The sequence below is a fragment of the Carex rostrata genome, chromosome 2 (assembly GCF_964058835.1).
Source record: "Carex rostrata chromosome 2, lpCarRost1.2, whole genome shotgun sequence".
In the NCBI taxonomy this organism is placed as follows: domain Eukaryota; kingdom Viridiplantae; phylum Streptophyta; class Magnoliopsida; order Poales; family Cyperaceae; genus Carex; species Carex rostrata.
Genome location: NC_135919.1, coordinates 15,229,637 through 15,249,374, shown reverse-complemented (window position 1 = coordinate 15,249,374; position 19,738 = coordinate 15,229,637). Strand labels below are relative to the sequence as shown.

The 19,738-nt window shown below is 37.1% G+C and overlaps 1 protein-coding gene across 1 annotated transcript; it reads left to right on the top strand.

The window, feature by feature from the left end:
• Positions 1-8,431: 8,431 nt before the first annotated feature.
• Positions 8,432-11,708, top strand: LOC144544792 (zerumbone synthase-like). Its single transcript, XM_078293348.1, has 3 exons — positions 8,432-8,565; positions 9,747-10,102; positions 11,069-11,708. The coding sequence occupies exons 1-3, from the start codon at positions 8,528-8,530 to the stop codon at positions 11,512-11,514; spliced, it is 840 nt and encodes a 279-aa protein (XP_078149474.1). The 5' UTR covers positions 8,432-8,527; the 3' UTR covers positions 11,515-11,708.
• Positions 11,709-19,738: the final 8,030 nt, after the last annotated feature.

Genomic DNA, 19,738 nt, shown 5'->3' with positions numbered 1-19,738 from the left:
CAAGAGGCATTGGGTCATCAGCGGATGGGGAACAAACGGAATCTCAGACCTGCGGTGCCTCACCGTAAGTAAGCCATCGTCCTGTATTTATTATAAATTTATGAGACTCAAATCGTGTTATTTTTTTAGTAATATGTACATTACGCATAATAATCACGTACCTCAAGAGATGCCAATGAGACACGGTGCTTAACATGATGGGTCCACAGAATAGGACTGAAGGTGTCAGGATCGTGGCAGCGATAACTAGGCTCGGCCTCAGACGACTGACCCGCTCCAGTCGGATGCTCAAATCCTGCTCCATCTCCAGCCACATCCTCATCAGACGACGGGCCCGCTCCACCCGAACCCGCTCCAGGCGTAGGCCGTAGTCCCCACCGTCTAGATTTAGGCATACTACATTTAAAAAAAAAATTAAACAGTTCAAAAAATAAAATATTATGTATATGTGTATGTGTATGCCAAAAGATAAAATATTTGATATATTTACGAAGTGATATCGTAAATTTTTATAACTTTGATTTTTATTTTTATTTGTTTGGTGAACTATATGTATAATATACACATACACATACACTTATTTCTAGCATATTCAAAAATAATGCAGCTCATGTTCAACTAAAATACCAGGAATTTAAAATTCATAAAATCCATATACATTACTAAATAATACAGTACCGTCGAGTCCATAGAATAAGGTAACATAAAATTAATACAGCAACAACCAGTTCAAATAGCAATTATACAAACCGTTACAGTTAAAACATAAAATACTACAACAACATACAATTGGGGTCTAAGCCTTACGAGACGAGGAGCTTGCTCCCTTTTTTTCCTCACCCCGACGGACGCACGCAGGACACTCCCACGTAGTGAGACGAGCGTCATTCAGCAGATCTGCATGCAGGTCCATGCAATTGGGATGAACAGCTTTGCCACATTTATAACAGAAGAACATATCCACCATATCTCCCTTCAGCTCACATAAGCAGCACTGTCCCCATCCAGGTGGAGGGACCCTGTCCACCCAGCCTTCCATCAGCATTTTTCTAATTGATGGATCAAGAGTGCTCAGAAATTCTTCATTATTTTTGGGTGAAAACAATCTTTCCAAATTCCGCATCGCGTAGGCTTCAGCCGTCCAAAAATTATTAATGAGTGCTCTTTTTGCTTCGCGTTCGGTTTCAGTTCTTCCTCTATTTTTTTCAACTTTGGGTGCCATTATAACTAGGGTTTCAAGTGACAACAATTGATTAGGAAGGCTAATTATGTGCGTAATTAAATACTAACTGTACAGTAATCAACGACTAATTAGAAAATAATTACAAAATATTTAAAAAATAATTGACATAAATATTTTAAAAATAATTAAAAGAAATATTTTAAAAATAATTAAAATAAATATTTAAAAATTAATTAAAAGAAATATTTACAATTTTTACAAATAATTAAAAGAAATATTTAAAAAATAATTAACTAAATAACATACTTACAATTTTTAAATTTCTAAATTCAAACAACAATGTTGCATAATATAAAAAAAAATTATGATTTTCCTAAGAATATTCAGAACCATTATATTAAATGATATAATATATTAATATTTGTATTTAAGTGGTCAATCCAAGCTACAAATAGTAGGGTCCTCATATCAGATATATAAGGCTTAAAATTACAAGTATAACCAATTACAAGTGCATAAATAGAATAATAGATACATAAATAGTTATTTAATAACTAGGAGAAGTTTCCATAAACATACAATTTAACAGAATTATGACTTATAATTCCTAATCAATTCTTAAAAATTCTTAAAAATTATCAATTTTGTTCTTAAAACCCTAAACTATCAATTTTAGTTTTTATCCGTAAACCCTAACCATAAATTTTTATTAATAACCCAAAATTGAACCAATTCGACAAATTCGACCACAATTTTACAATTCTAAAGCCGATATCCAACTAATTTTATTCAAATATAGCCCAACAACAAAGTCATGGCCCCAATTCCATACAAATTCAACCAACAACAATCTTACGAACTAAACCAATTAATTTACAGATTCAACCGATTAATTTACAAAACCAACCAATTAACACAATTCATTTACAAATTTAACCAATTAACCCAAACCCTAAACCCTAATCGGGTCGCCTTCCGGGAAAATCAACAACCCGGGAAGGTCACAAGCAATTCGGAACAACCAATTCATAACGAGTTTTGATTTAGATAATTACCTGAGATAGCTTGAACACACAACGAGTCAGCGGGTTGCGGTCGGTTTCGAGATCCTTCGCTTCGCCTCCAAACCTTCCCAAAAGCACCAAATCACGATCAATGTACCACAAAGACACCCCTACGAGAGAGAGAGGGGCAAAAATATTCAAAATTGGTTAGAGAGAGAGAGAGGGAGAGTGAGGCAGAAAGAGAGAGAGAGGGAGAGAGAGAGGCAGAAGAGAGAGAGAGGGGCAGCAGAGAGAGAGAGTGCACCTGGCGGAGCCGAGCGGCGGGCGTGGCGGAGCTGGGCGGGGTGGGTGGCGCGGCGCTGCTCTTTTTTTTTTTTTTTTTTCGTTCTGGTTCGGTAAACAGAGAAGGGAAGAAGGGGGGGCTAACGGGTCGGGTATAAAGGGGCTACCGGACCGCCAGGGATCCAGGCGGTCTGGTATGGAATCGGACCGCCCCAATTACCGGCGGTCTGGTCAGATTTAAAAAAAAAAAATTTGTCAGGTTATTATTGTAAAAATGTTTTTTTTTTGGGTATTAATAAAAATGGCCGGATTAAAAGATGAATTTTCAAATTGAATATCAATCCTTCGATCACATAATCTGTCTTCTTTTGATTAAATAAATCTATTTTATGTGTAAAAGTCTAAATTTAGTTAAAATCATACTCGCCACACAGACTCCTACATAGTTTATCACATTGAAATTGAATAAATCCATAGCGATCAGTTTTCTTATTTCTCCTTACAACTATCTTCAATTTTTGCAATTAAATTATTTGCTTGTTTCTCTATTTCCTCTGTTTCATTTCTCAATTTTCCTTTATAGCTTCGACAATGAAAATGAAAAGAATCATATCTTTCTGGATTTTGTTTAGGGTTGTTGTATTTTTATGAATAGATGAATAGCAGATCTTGTGCTGATGGAAACAATTATATATTTCTGAACTGGAGAAAAAAAATCATGTTATATTTGATCTCTTTTTTTCATTTGTTGTTGTTTCTTTTATTGTTATTTAATATTTATTATTTGAATTTTTTTTATTTGTCTTTATTTTTCATTTAATTTTTTTTGTGAATATCAAAATAAAAAAATCTCTTCGTATTCTATTCAATCTTATAATATGTTCCAGTTGCAACGTAAGGGCACGATACTAGTCAGTGGCGTAGCCAGAAATTTCATCAGTGGTAGGAAAAAAATGAGTTATTATTAAATTATTATTTTTTAATAAAATTAAAATTGTCAAGACACTATTTCGTAAAAATAATGATAGTTTTTATTTCTAACAATTCAATAAAAAGTTAATTTGTATACAAAATCATGTTAGGACAAACATATATTACTAAAGTTTACTATATTTACAAGTTAACCAAACACAATATATATGATATATTTTTAACTTTAAATGGACATGTATGAAAATATTAAATCATAACTGAAAAAATAATAATTAAAATTTTCAATATAATTTGTGATTTAGACAATTTTCTTTACAACTTAAAAGTAAATTGATTACATGTTAAAAACGTCTAAATAACAAGACATAATTATCTTGATTGATGTGAGGGCCCAAATAACTTCTCATGGTCCAAACAACTTCTCATGGCCCTGGTTCAATATGAACCAACTACTATTTTTTAATTTTTATGCTCAATGGATCAATACATCAAGTGTATTTAAGAAGAAGTATTCAATTAACTTTCTTCTCCACCCAACCTTTATTCTCCACAGATCTCGTTCTCTTCATTTTTTTTCCCAAATCAACAAAATTAATAAATTCAAGTGATGCACAAAAAAGGCTGAATCAAGCCACATCTAGAGAGAATCATGACAGGGGTAGGCAATGAACCGAAATAAGGGTAGGTAATAATCGAATTTTATACAGATTTACAAGTCTTTTTCAAAATCTAGGGGTAGGCAGTTGCCTACCCTTGACCAATACTGGCTCCGCCTCTGATACTAGTCATCCGGTAAATAAGATTCGAACGGTTTATTTTAGTATGATATGAATCTCAAAAATCTTGCATCTAAGACATGTTCAAAAAAATTTGTTCAACTGAGATTTTCTGGTGTACAGTGTACCTACGGTACTGAGTCCGCATCGTCTGCATTAACTCAAAGAGCATCTTTTGAGTTACTAGATATCGGTCGTCCGATTGTAAACGGAGTCCATTCGGCTCCCGCTTAAAACATAGGAGTCTTCAATATTAGTGCAGATTTAATTCGTATGAATCTTAAAACTTATCGGACAATCCTAATGTATTAACTCAAAAGATTCCTTTTTGAGTTAATGCAGAGGATACAAATTCTACAGGACCTGAGGGGACACACAATATTCCAAACTTTGAAGGGTTTAGCCGAAAAATGGTGTGCCGCATAAACGAAACCAACGTGGGTGGGACTGGGGGAGATCCACTTCTTGTTCCAACTCCAAATGTGTGAAGTATGGGTTTTAATATAGTGGGGGTAAGGCTACGGTGCTATGGGTTGTATAGAGGACTACGGTGCTACAGCTTAATATTTGAGTTTTCAAAATTCTAACGGTCGATTCGAACCATTCATCTTGTTCTCCATATTAATATGTGTTTGGAGACCAAATTTTACATTTTTTAAATTTTTTTTACTATTTTTTTAGATAGGTAGAAGATCAGTTGACCTAAATTTTTTTGCACCATTCAGATATTTGATTTTCTATCTATCTAAAAAAACAGTAATTTTTTTTTCAAAAAATGTAAATTTGACCTCCAAACACATATTAATATAGAGAACAAGATAAACGGTTCGAATCGACCGTTAAGATTTTAAAATTTTTAATATTGAGCCGTAGCACCGTAGTCCTCTATGCAACCCATAACACGGTAGTCTTATCCATACGGCCATACAGTGGATACACAGATATTTTGTGCACGGACAATTAAAGATTCAACAATATTCGACAATCCCATGTGCTTGTTGAATTCATATCCTCTGAGATATCTCAAACTTTGCGTGACTTTATGGAAAATCCCAATCGTTTAACTACGTTCTGCACGAATCTCAAAGCACACATAATACTGACCCCCTACATCACTCCCGAATAGGCACCAGACACGTCGGTCACGCAAAAGTTGAGATATCTCAGAGGATACGCACTCGTGCTTGTTCCCGTACCTTCTTTAGTGGCAATGAGCACTGGTACGCTGTAGCTTGTCATGCTTTCACAACCCATCCGAATTCCGAAATAGTTTTGTACCCGCTACAGTTTTCACCATAAAAATAGGATCGTTGTAAATCATACCCGGGAAAAAGGTTGTGTTTTTTTTATTAATAGAAATAAAATAAATAAAATATTTAAAAAGAACACTACTTTTGAGTTTTTTCGAAAACTAAGTAGATCAGGCTCTGTAAACCCGTCCCACTGGACGGGTCCAATTGACCCGTCCCGGTTAATCGGATTAGCCGTTAACCAACATCACGGAAAAAAAAAATTCCCGGACGGGTTTAAGCATCCCGTCCCGGGCCTGAAAAAAAATAATATTCCCAGGCCGGGTTTAAGCAGCCCGTCACGTCCCGTAAAAAAAAAAAAAAAATTTCCTGGACGGGGTCCTCTTAACCTGTCCCGGGTTTAAAAAAAAATTAATACCCCGAACGGTTTTGTTAAACCCGTCCCGTCCACTTATTAACCTTCTTCGCACAGAGAGCCATTTTCAGTCCGTTTCAGTCAGATAGCAATTGTCGCTCAATTTTTATGTGAGCCATTTGAGAAACCTGATACAAACCGAGTCTAAGTAAGAATGGTTTGCAAAGGTCGTTGTACTTAATCCCAGTCCAGATACCTCGAGGGTCCACTCCTACATCTCTGTAATCCTGTCAATGTTATACAATTTAATTCAAGTAAAATATTGTAATTCAAATAGTTATATCATTCTATAAAAAAACAAAATTATATGATTCATGGAGTAACTTACATCATCATGGATTCGTGAGACCTTATGTTGGTCATGCGGCATCCATAATAAATTGCTAAAATTATTTGCTGACCATGCCGATTCAAAACCAAAATCATCATGTGTAGATGCAGCATGTGAAGGGCCACCCGGATCACGACTACTTGACATTCTGCATGCATGATATTTAAAAAAAAATTTATAACAATCTAAATTTACTAACCACTAATATTATTAAATAAATTACTAAATTAAGCAATTACCTATGAACTCTAAAACTCACAAGAATAAATAAATTGATAAATAAATAAGGCAAATGCTTCTGTGCATACAAGGACCTATTTGTAAAATGAACATATTTTTATTTTCAAAGTTCAAACAGTCGATCCGAACCGTTCATCTTGTTCTCCATATTAATATGTGCTTGGAGACCAAATTTTACATTTTTCTGAATTTTTTTACTATTTATTAAGATGGGTACAAAATTCAATGGTCTGAATTTGATATTTTTTGTACTCATCTTAATAAATAGTAAAAAATTTCAGAAAAATGTAAAATTTGGTCTCCAAGCACATATTAATATGGAGAACAAGATGAATGGTTCGGATCGACTGTTTGAACATTGAAAATAAAAATATGTTCATTTTACAAATAGGTCCTTGTATGCACAGAAGCATCGCTCAATAAATAAAATACGAGATGAATAAATTATCTAATTTATCACTTCTTGCAAAATACACTTACCAAACTAATAAAATGAAATCTAATTAATTCAATTCATTTTCAGAATAGATTAGGAAAATAAGTACCTACATTACCTAAATTACTTGTATTACCAAAAAATCTAAAATTAATGAACTATGAACTTTAGGCTAGAATATTGTCCAAATAATCCTATGAATTATTTATATCTAATAAATTGCAACTACTGATTGAGAGTAGGTAGTTAATCTCAAGAATAACTAAAATAATGCTATCAATACTAGGGGTGTTCATCGATTCGGTTCGGTTGAAACCGAACTGAACTTGGCAAACCAAAGTTATCATTCAGTTTTAAAAATAGAACCGAACCGACTCGAATTAGCATAGCAACCGAACTGAACCGAACCAAAGTTTTATTTCGGTTTGCTCGGTTTGTTCGATTCAAACCGAAATATATTAATTTTTTTAATTAAAACAATTGATTATAAACCGGACTATTAAGAAATAAACTAAGATATTTAGAAATAAACCAAGTATTTAAAGCAATTGATTAAGAAATAAACCAGAGTATTAACAAATAAAAGGGTGTGGTTCCGATCAAATTCATATTATATGAAAGTTCGGTCGGTTCAGTTATTTTGGTTTTAAATTTTTTTATACCGAATCGAACCGAACTGAAGTTATAATTCGGTTTTGAAAAACCAACCAAATTGATCCAATAAACTGAAATAACCGAACCGATCCAACAAATCGAAATAACCGAACTAATTCAGTTCGGTCCAAAATCGAACCGTTTGAATACTCCTAATCAATTCTTTTAAAATGCAATTAACAAATTAATTAAATTCACTATAATCAATAGTTTGATAACAAATCAAATTAAAAATTACTACAAATTAATACATTTTTACACTAATTTAATTTAATTATATTTAAAACAAACTTGAAATGATGGATGGCTGAGGCGAAAATTCACAGATCCGGACGGGTTGTATTAGTCCGTCCCCTTCTTTAGCTTTCTTCCAGCCCGCCTTCCAGATCGTTTTTTGCGCTGCAGAGCGGAGACAACGAGAGACAGCGAGAGACAGCGAAATCGTTTTTTGCTGCGGAGCGGAGACAACGAGAGACAGCGGAAGAAATGAAGTAAATAAGTGGGGGACGGGTTAAGAGGACCCGTCCAGGATTTTTTTTTTTTTTTTTTTAGAGTGGGATGGGCTGCTTAAACCCGGCCTGGGAATATATATTTTTTTTAGGCCCGGGACGGGATGCTTAAACCCGTCCGGGAATTTTTTTTTTTTTTTTCCGTGATGTTGGTTAACGGCTAATCAGATTAACCGGGACGGGTTTACAGAGTCCGATCTACTTAGTTTTCGCAAAAACTCAAAAGCAGTGTTCTTTTTTAAATATTTAATTTATTTTATTTCTATTAATAAAAAAACCGGGAAAAAGGTTTGCGCTAAATTCGTGCAAAATTATTCGGCAGTCGGCACAGGATTAAAGAGAGTTTATTGAACTGAAAAGGAAAGGTCAACCTATAATTAGTAATTAGTATTTTACAAAATTACAATAAACACCCGGTTCAGTCAGTCGAAACTCGAAAGTACACTAATCTTTTCTTTTTTCTGCTTTAACCCTCTTCGTGCGAAAAGCTTGTATAAGCGTGCTACATCTCGCCATGGCGGACACCACGGCCACCTCCTCTGCCACAGGGAGGTACTAGTTTTCCCCTTTTGATTTCATTTCATTTCCCCAAATTTTCTTCACGATTTTTTTTTTCCATTGATTTGTTTTTTTGTCTTACCTGAAAATTCTTTGAATATCGAAAGAGCTTAGTCCTTTAGTCCCAAAGTCTGATCCACCAACCACCCCCCTCACGTCGTGTGATTGGTTTTTGTGGTTGCACAGGGTATTACTTGTAAGAATTCACTACATTTATGTTCATTTTGGCATCTAGCACTCCCTAATAGAAAGACTAAAATAAATTTAGATCACCAGTATCAGTTGTTGTCCTAATCAGTGATGGAGCTTGAGCAAATATAATTTTGTGGTCTGCTACACAAAGTGCCAAGTTTTTTCAACAACCGGCCTTCTGAATGTAAAAAATGAGATTCTTGAGGTTGCTATTGGGTTGTGCAAGTGCGTTCTGTGCACTTCGAGAAACACTGTTTAGCAAATAGTGGAGTAATAGAACCTTGTAAACCTTGTAATTATGTAACCATGTAAATAACTTCTTTTAATCAATACACCCGTGAGCGGCAATTGCCGCAAACCTTAAAAAAAAATTGAGATTCTTGAGGACTGATTCAGTGTCTCTTAACAGTTAATATAAGTACTTAGACCTCTATTAAGACATAATACATCGATCATTGAAAACTTGCTGGCTGCTGGTTGCCGGTTGCCGGTTGCCGGTGCAGTCCTCCCTTGGTCCTCTCAAGATCTGCCCCTGTTCCTAGTGTATCCAATTATTCTCCTTCAATACCAGGTTTTTACCCCTCTGAAATTTACAGTTAGATGAGACGTGCAAATTCCGCCATGGAACTTTTTTATGTTAACCTATATGCAAACATCATACCAGATTTTTTTTTTCATTATAAGAACATATTTTGATAATCTAAATCAACAGGGAAGATCCTTTGCTGTCCTCTGCTTAATTTTGCGATCCAGGATCAATCTGAATCTTTAGATTCCTAATCCATAAGGCATTAGACCGAATCTGTAAGGGACATATCAGGTAAGGTACCTAGACTAATAAGAAAAATGACATCTAATGCTTTTTTTGTTCTTTGCAATAAGTCTTGAACCAACACTGTATGCTCTAACTTAGACAGGATCTTAGAGATGGAAAGAAGAAAAATTTACCTATACTATGTATTCCTTCTTAAATATATTTTCAGACTAGAAGGAAAAGTTGCTCTGATAACAGGGGGTGCTTCAGGCATTGGGGAAGCCACTGTCAAACTCTTCATAGAGCATGGTGCTAAGGTTTGCATTGCTGACATACAAAATGACCGTGGAGAGCAACTATGTGAGTCATTTGGTGGCGGGAAACATGCCTTCTTCTTCCATTGTGATGTATCTAAGGAGGATGATGTAAGTAAAGCGGTAGATTTCACGGTTGAGACTTTTGGCACGCTTGATATACTGGTAAATAACGCTGGGATCACTGGACATAAGGTGCTTGACATAAGGGAAGTGGATTTCCAGGAATTTAAGAAGGTGTTTGAGATTAATGTGGATGGGGTCTTTCTAGGTATTATTAAGTGTCTTATCGATCTGTGCTATTCTTTTTTATTTGCAAATCTCAACATTAATTGTATAAAGATTCAAATAACACCCAATGTAAAACATATCTGATGGAATTAAAAGTACTTTTCAGGGAGGCATACACCGACAAAGTTGTTCTTCTTTTTCTTTTTCTTTTTTGATCTTATGTACCGGAGAATTTGGGGTGAACAAATGATGGGGCAGTTTTCCTCAATGAGGGGCAATTTGGTCAATTTGTTTAAAAGTATGATTATTGATTGGGTGTTATTTGAAATATACTGTGATATATTTGTATTTTCTTTGTTGTTGTTTTTACTAACAAGGGTACAGAAGTACAGCCTTTTTTGTTTATTGGAAGAAGCACCCTTGTTTACCCCTGAGTCCTTCCCAACCATGACACAAATAGTGTTATATATTGCATGTAACATGCAAAAGTTCCTTTTTCTTAGATGCTTATGAAGAATAACAGTAGATCCCAAGTAAATGAACTCCTTTTGTGGTCTGTTAACAAGACAATTGGTGATACCTTCTTGGCATGATTATAATTTAAATTATGTAATTTGATCTTATGACACTGAATTGTTTGTTAGTTTACTACCCTCTCTTTAGCAGTGTATGGATGGCTTATTTTATCATAACAAAATACCTGCAGAGTGGTGCCAGCTTGAAAATTTGATTGGCACTTTTCATCTATCCTAATTTTCCAGCCCACAATAAACAGCCATCAGCTGCAAAATGAACATAAACAGATGAAAAATAAAGGCACCCGCATTTTTATGGTACCACTTGCATATCTAATTACCACTATCCTTGGTTGTTCTAAAAAATCCAATTCAAGTAATCATGATTGTACAGTACATATCATAGTAGTATATCGTTTTATGTATATATAATAATAATCGTCTATCATCTTGACAATAATAGTCGTCTTCTGTGTTTCTTTTGGCACCAGGGATGAAGCATGCTGCAAGGGTCATGATACCACATGGCAAGGGCTCCATAATCTCCCTAGCCAGCGTGGCTAGTGTGATAGGCGGCTTGGGCCCACACGGTTATACTGGGTCAAAGCATGCTGTGGTGGGGCTCACCAAGAGTGTGGCTGCTGAGTTAGGAAAACATGGGATAAGAGTCAACTGTGTATCCCCTTATGCAACTCCCACTGGCCTTTCCATGGCCCACTTGCCAGAGAGTGAGAGAACTGAAGAAGCCATGAAGGACTTCTTGACATTTGTTGGGTCCCATGCAAATTTGAAGGGAATTAACTTGGGGGTGAGCGATGTGGCTAAGGCTGTGCTATTTTTGGCTAGTGATGAGGCGAGATATGTGAGCGGGCTCAACTTGACTGTGGATGGTGGGTTTTCAGTTGTGAATAATGAATTGAAGGCGTTTGAGCTGTGAATTATGTGGTGTTTTGTGCACTAATATGTCAACCATTGTTTGGCAAAAATTGTTTCATGAGGTAGTATGGTACGTGTGTAATAAGAGAAACCATGCCTTCCTTTTTACAAGAAGGCCTTGAGACGTTACAATTGTGCTGTAAGTTGTTGTGAATTTGTGCTAGGAGTGTTCATACGAGATTTCATAGCACTTTACGTTGTCAGTGTACAGGCTGCAAAATCTAGGAGAAAAATAGTTTACATGCTTTATATGGTCAAATTCCTATTGAATGCACGGTGTCGGTGTATAACTTAGATGTTCGTTTGCTGCCTGGTCAATAAGCATACCAGTTCCAGCTGGTACTTACCAAATGTTTGAGGGAATAATTCATCCGTGTTTTGATCTCACTAAGAGGCTTGCCAATTTAACTTGAAATATCGTTGGATTAGTTTTAAATGACAAACTTAATTTTTTTTTTCTTTTTTGAGATAGAAAGATAGAGGTCTAAATTTCTATTTATAATTTTGTCCTTTTATCACTAGACCAAAAAACTTATTTTTTAATTTGTTTTTTTATAAGACTACGAGGTACACAAATATATTATTTTCTAATTTGATACTAAATGAGCTTGAAAATTTAAAATTCTGAATGTGAACGTTTTATACCAAGAAGATCAAGATCGATGGTTGAAATTCATGTAAAACTAATCTGATGTTTTTCAGCGTTAAATCACTAACAAGGTGTACTTGAGCATGCATTAGCCTTACTCATGAAAGATTTGTCCTATATATATATATATTTTAATTTTATAACTCAAGAAGAGAACAAATAATTAAACAATTACACCTCATTTAGAGATCAAATATATCTCATTTAGAGAGATCAAACACTTACAACTTATTTTTTCGTTTTTAAAATTCTAAAAGTCGATCTGAACCGTTAAATGTGATATCTATATTGAAATGTGCTTGGAGACCAAATTTTACATTTTTCTGAATTTTTTTACTATTCATTAATCCATTTTGAAAATCGCTGATTCCACGGTGGCTTCAGATTTTACTGTTTTGTTAAGCCACCGTTGGATTAGCGGTTTTCAAAGTGGCTTAATAAATAGTAAAAAAATTCAGAAAAATATAAAATTTGATCTCCAAGTACATTTCAATATAGAGATCACATCTAACGGTTCAGATCGACTTTTTGGAGTTGAAAACGAAAAAAATGACTTATAAGCATATATCCTCATATACTTATGGAAGTAGAGTAGCCAACCCCTCTCTCTCTCTCTTTATATATATATATATATATATATATATATATAGAGAGAGAGAGAGAGAGAGATGGGCTATGGTGCATTGCAATGCATAGGCCATGGTGTGCATTGGACCATAAATCACCGATTCAAAGTCCAAATGACTGATCCAAACCGTTCATCTTGTTCTCCATATTAATATGTGCTTGGAGATCAAATTTTACATTTTTGGAATTTTTTTACTATTTATTAAGCCACTTTGAAAGTCGCTGATCCAACGGTGGCTTCTGATTTTACTGTTCCAAACAGTCACCGTTGGATCAGCGATTTTCAAAGTGGCTTAATAAATAGTAAAAAAATTTCAAAAAATGTAAAATTTGGTCTCCAAGCACATATTAATATGGAGAACAAGATGAACGGTTTGGATTGGTCATTTGGACTTTGAATCGGTGATTTATGGTCCAATGCACACCATGGCCTATGCATTGCAATGCACAATAGCCCATCTCTCTCTCTCTCTCTCTCTCTATATATATATATATATAGAGCTAGGCTATGGTGAGTTGCGAAGTAAAGCGACTATTTTACTTCACGCTCATATTTTGCGATTTTAAAGTTCAAAACGTCGATTCGAACCGTTCATCTTGTTCTTCATATTGAAATGTGCTTGGAGATCAAATTTTACATTTTTTGGAATTTTTTTACTATTTATTAAGCAATTTTGAAAGTCACTGATCTGATGGTCCATAAAATTTTACTGTTTTTTACTGTTCACAGCAAAACAACAATTTTTAAAAATGCTTAATAAATAGTAAAAAAATTCCAAAAAATGTAAAATTTGGTCTCCAAGCACATTTCAATATGCATTAAATATCTAATGGTTCGGATCGGTAATTTGGACTTTCAAAATAAAAATACAGCGTGAAGTAGAAACGTGTTTTACTTCGCAACTCACCGTAGACTACCTCTATATATATATATATATATATATATATATATATAGGACTTGGCTACGGTGCTATGGGTAGCTAAGAGGCCTCCCGTGCTACGGCTCAATATTCGACTTTTCAAAATTCTAACGGTCGATCCGAACCGTTCATCTTGTTCTCCATATTAATATGTGCTTGGAGACCAAATTTTACATTTTTTGGAAATTTTTTTACTATTTTTTTAGATTTATTGAAAATCGCTGTTTTTCAGACAAATCTGGACCATAAAAAACAGCGATATTTAATAAATCTAAAAAAATAGTAAAAAATTTCCAAAAAATGTAAAATTTGGTCTCCAAACACATATTAATATGGATAACAAGATGAACGGTTCGGATCGACCGTTAGGATTTTAAAAAGTCAAATATTGAGCCGTAGCACGGGAGGCCTCTTAGCTACCCATAGCATATTAGCCAAATCCTATATATATATATATAGTAAGGCTTGGGTGCTATGGATAACATAGAGGCCTACGATGCTACGGCTTAATATTCGAGTTTTTAAAATCCTAACGGTCGATCCGAACCATTCATCTTGTTCTCCATATTAATAAGTGTTTGGAGACCAAAATTTACATTTTTTGGAAATTTTTTACTATTTTTGTAGATAGGTAGAAAATCAAATATCTGAATGGTGCAGAATTTTTTAGATCAAGTGATTTTCTACCTAGCTAAAAAAATAGTAAATTTTTTCCAAAAAATGTAAAATTTGGTCTCCAAACACATATTAATATGGAGAACAAGATGAACGGTTCGGATTGACCGTTAGGATTTTAAAAACTCGAATATTGAGCCGTAGCACCGTAGGCCTCTATGCTATCCATAACATCCAAGCCTATATATATATATATATATATATATATATATATATATATATAGAGAGAGAGAGAGAGAGAGAGATAGGCTAATGTGCTTTCGGTAGCATATGGGCCGAAATACACACGGTCTAAATTTGAAATTTCAAAATTCAAAAAGTCAATCTGAACCGTTCATCTTGTTCTCCATATTAATATGTGCTTGGAGACAAATTTTACATTTTTTTGAATTTTTTTACTATTTATTAAGCCACTTTGAAAATCGCTAATCCAACGGTTTTACTATTTTGTTAAGCCACCGTTGGATCAACAATTTTCAAAGTGGCTTAATAAATAGTGAAAAAATTCATAAAAATATAAAATTTGGTCTCCAAGTACATATTAATATGGAAAACAAGATGAACGGTTCAGATCGACTTTTTGAATTTTGAAATTTTAAATTTGGACCGTGTGTATTTCGGCCCATATGCTACCGAAAGCACATTAGCCAGGGGCGGAACTCGACTTTGAGTATAGGGGGGACTGACCGACTAAACATCATATATTAAAAAAATATTTTAATAAAAATCAATATCTATATAACACAAAATAATATAATTCTTCACTATTAGATTGTATAGAATTTTATAATAAATAAGTAAAACCAATAAATGACATGTTTATCATAAAAGAAAAAACATAATAAATGATATCTCCATATTATATCTAAATTACAGCCCTGATTTACACTGAAACCTGTGCTTTAAAGCCTATAAATGTGGACTTTTTACTTATATTTCGATGAAATGTGGTACTGCTATGCTTTGTTTGGTATTTTGCAGGAAAGAGGGCGAAAAAATGGATCTGACTACTTTTCGTACGGCCCGTATGACATTTTGTACGGCCCGTACAAGATCTGCCCAACTGCACAGAAGGTTCCACAACAGAGGCACAAAGTCTCCAAGACAAAGCACAGGCATACGGCCCGTACGGGGTCCCATACGGCCCGTACGGGGTCCCATACGGCCCGTACGGGGTCCCCTACGGCCCGTAGGGCACAGATTCGGAAAATCCAGCTGGAATCTGAAATCAGCTTAATTTAAGGAGGCCGAAAAGGAAGCCTCTGGAGACGCGATCTGGGGCATTAAATGAGATATTTCCTCACCAAAAAAAGGGAGATTCACCACTGGAACTTGGACAAGCTTTCTTGGAGCAAAAGACAAGGGGGGAGAAGGAGAAGAGAAGTGAAAAACGCGAGTTTGCAACGGATCTTCAGATTTCTCCACTGTTTTGTCATGAACTCTTTTATTTTCTGTTATTTGTGTTATCTTATGAACATGAGTAGCTAATTTACTTTGTTTCTAGGGTTAAGATGTAGTTTCTAGTTTGGTTTTGTTTGCATGCTACTTGGATTTTGTGTTGAATGCTTTGTTTTTACTTTGTTGAGTAGTATTTTGATTGCTTTATTTGTGCTTGCTTGAATTGATTAGTCATCCCGTTAGATGAATGCGCACATCTAAGTGTTAGGAGCCAAGTCTATGACATTTAATCCAACCGAATAAAGTATATGAAGTAGGGTTAAACCAAGGAGTACCCGAAAGGTGAAACTTTCCTTGAGGCGAAAGTCCTTGGATACTTTTAGTAAACCAACAAGTAACTTAGATAAATTAGGCCAAAATGCGAAAGTTGAGGTTTAACGCATCTAAGAGGGAAGTATTTGAGTCCGGTAATCGGGTACTAGGCCAAAATGCGAAAGTTGAGGTTAGGTATCTAGATCTGGTCGATAGAAACCCTAAACATTAGTATCAACACAGAAAACAGTAGCTGCAGCATTAACTCGGGGTCCCCTACGGGCCGTATGGATTCCCATACGGGCCGTATGCCTCGGGGCTGAACAGAAATGAAATCTGAACCCTGGAAACGCCTTTTTATCATTTGAAAACAACTTTAATTCTTTTTATTGTCTTTTAAACTTGTCATAAATCAGTAGAATTGTTAGGATTAAATCAAACCAATTTTTCTCACTTCTAGAATCTCAAGTAATTTTAAGACGAGTCCGGTCATTTTCTTCCGTCCCTGTGGATCGATACCTGAGCATACTCATCGATAGGATAGTGCACTTGCTATCTGATTTGACAGAGTATAACAAAGGTTTAAAATGTATAGCTTGCTATACTGAAACTTTGTAGCATATATTCTGTGCGAACAAGTTTTTGGCGCCGTTGCCGGGGACGGCAACGAAAATTCTGGACTTTTTCTTATTTTTGCTTGATTCTAGATTTTAATTTTAATTTTTCTTTTTCCATATTTGCAGGAACATACTGGAAGAGTCACGGCCCAAGAACAACTACCATCTCAGAAGCAAGGGGCAAACTTCCAACACATTCGTTCCAGCACCACCACATCTGTCACCTCTCCGTACGGCCCGTAGGACATTCACACGACCCGTACCAACCGACAACAGAGGCCAGACAGACCTAGAACAAGGCGCAATGAATAACGGCGGAGTTAATCCACCCATCACTGATCCACCCGTTCAGGATCCACCCATCCAGGACCCTCCCGTCCAGGACCAATTCTCTGATGATGAAGGAGCAGACTATGCGCCCAGGACATTGCGAGAGTTCAATGTCCCGAGAGCTGAAGATGTTAGAGGAGCAATCCGATTGCCAAGGATTGCTGGCAACCAACCCAACTTCAATCCGGGTGTTGTCAACATCGTCCAGCAAAACACATTCCATGGCATGGATCATGAGGATCCGCATGCCCATGTTCAGATCTTTCTTGAGTGTTGCGCCACCATTAAAATCAATGGCGCAACAGCTGATTACATTAGACTTGCTTTATTTCCTTTCACTCTTAGGGATAAAGCCAAGAAATGGTTAGGGTCATTACCAAGGGATTCAATTACCACTTGGAGGGAATTGTCCAAACTGTTTTTGACCAGATTTTTTCCCCATTAAAGAACTGCCGAGGTTAGGACCTAACTGACCAGTTTCAGACAAAGGTTTGATGAACCACTGAATGAGGCCTGGGAAAGGTTTAGGGAATTGCAATACTCTTGTCCACATCATGGTATTCCCGAATGGTTACTTGTTCAGTCTTTTTATGCTGGTTTAACTGATACCACTCGTACTTCAGTTGATGCAGTTGCAGGTGGAGCTCTCATGGATCGAGAGGCTACCGAGGCAATGAACTTAATTGACAATATGACAACCAACCAACAATGGTCTGGCCGAGGGAGCACTCGAGGAATTGGAGGAGGCCGACTTGAGGTCGATCAGATCACAGCTCTCACCGCCAAGATGGATGCCATGCAGAAGGCTTTTGACAAGATGAGTGTAAAAGCGCTTGGTAATCAGCAACCACAACCTTGTGTTATGTGTGGAGACGAGGGGCACGAGTATGAGAATTGCCCGCTTGCGCAAATGGATGAAGGGCCCGAGCAAGTGAATTCTCTTAACAATGAGCCCTCTTACTTCCCAAAACCTCCTTTCAGCCGAACCTATTCCAAGGACCCGATTGAACAACAGAATTGGAGGTGGAAGCAAAACAATCCCACATACCTCAACAACAACCCTTCTGGCAGCAACAACAACAACCGTAACTTCTTCCAGAATGCTTCTTTTCCCAACTCGAACAACTGATCATTTCAATCCGATCCTCCCGAGCCGTATATCGCTCCCGCTGTGAGTGATTTCATGCATGAGCAGGGAAAGATGAATCAAATGCTCTTTGAGCAAATGCAAGCGATCAGTGCTCAGTTGGCTAATTTGGCTGCCCAAAACAAACCTCAAAATGGGGGCCAAACCGCACCACCACAACCTGGAATGCTACCAGGCCAACCAGAAATCAACCCCAGATGGGAAGTAAAATCCATAACCTTGCGAAGTGGGACACAGTACCATGGACCAGCCATGCATGTCGAGCCAGAAGCCGACCCTACTGCCCGTATGAATCCCATACGGCCCGTATTGACACCCCCTGTGATTTTCGAGCAGTCAGAACCTGATCCGATTGAAATTGTGAATGAGAAGACAGACCATACGGTCCGTACCAATCCCGTACGGCCCGTACAGAATGAAGCTGACAGACAGAAAAAGAAGGTGACTGAGAAACCACCGCCTTACCGGCCACCTGTTCCTTTTCCTCAGAGGCTAGTTGAGTGCAGACCCGACAGTCAATTCACCAAGTTCTTTCAAATGCTCAAGCAACTACACATCACCATTCCATTCACCGATGCCTTGACCCAAATACCAACATATGGCAAGTTTCTCAAGGACATCCTCACGAACAAGCGAAGCTTGGAGGGGCATGAGACAGTGAAACTCACAGAGCAGTGCAGCGCAATCTTGAGTAACGAGCTCCCACCCAAACTGGAAGATCCTGGCAAATTCTCCATTCCTTGCGAAATTGGGAAGGCTACCATCAAGCGAGCACTATGTGACTTAGGGGCCAGCGTGAGTCTCATGCCACGCACCATCTTTGAGCGCATGGGAGTAGGCGAGCTCAAACCCACGCGCATGACTCTGCAACTTGCTGATTCTTCTGTCAGGGTACCACTTGGCGTAGTGGAGGATGTGCCGGTTCTGGTCGGCAAGTTTTATGTACCGGTTGATTTCGTTGTCATGGAGATGGAGGAGGACAAGGAAATCCCCATCATTCTGGGAAGGCCATTTTTGAAGACAGCTCGAACACTCATTGACGTGGAGAAGGGGACTTTGACTCTGCGAATTGGAGATGAGAAAGTCCAGTTCAACCTCAACCGAGCTACGAAGTGCCCCCCGAAACAGAAACATGCTGCTGGCTTGATGTGGTCGATCAATTGGCCAAGGAACAATCTCGTAAGCAATACGGACCGGATGAATCCCACACGGGCCGCGTGCCACAGTCCGAAGACTTGGAAAACAGAGAATGCGGGTCGGATGAAGCTGACGCGAGGTCTGCACGCGGGCCGAGTGCACCTGACGCGGACCGCGTCAAAGCCCGAACAGAGCCGCCGATTCCTGAGCTCAAGCCTCTTCCAGCTAACCTCAGGTATGAGTTCGCAGACCCAAATAAATCTTGTCATGTGATTTTAAATGCAGACCTCGACCCGGCTCGCAACCTCAGACTCTTGGAGGATTTGAAAGCTCAGCAAATGGTGATTCGAGGTATTGTAATGAAAGCTCAGCAAACTGTGATCGGGGACTTGATCGAGAAGCTGACAAGCAC

Bases quoted from the DNA above. Each gene is read 5' to 3' on its own strand.
- LOC144544792 (XM_078293348.1), top strand. From the start codon at position 8,528: ATGGCGGACACCACGGCCACCTCCTCTGCCACAGGGAG. The intron at 8,566-9,746 runs GTACTAGTTTTC...ATATATTTTCAG, and splicing joins ACCTCCTCTGCCACAGGGAG to ACTAGAAGGAAAAGTTGCTC. The intron at 10,103-11,068 runs GTATTATTAAGT...TTTTGGCACCAG, and splicing joins TGTGGATGGGGTCTTTCTAG to GGATGAAGCATGCTGCAAGG.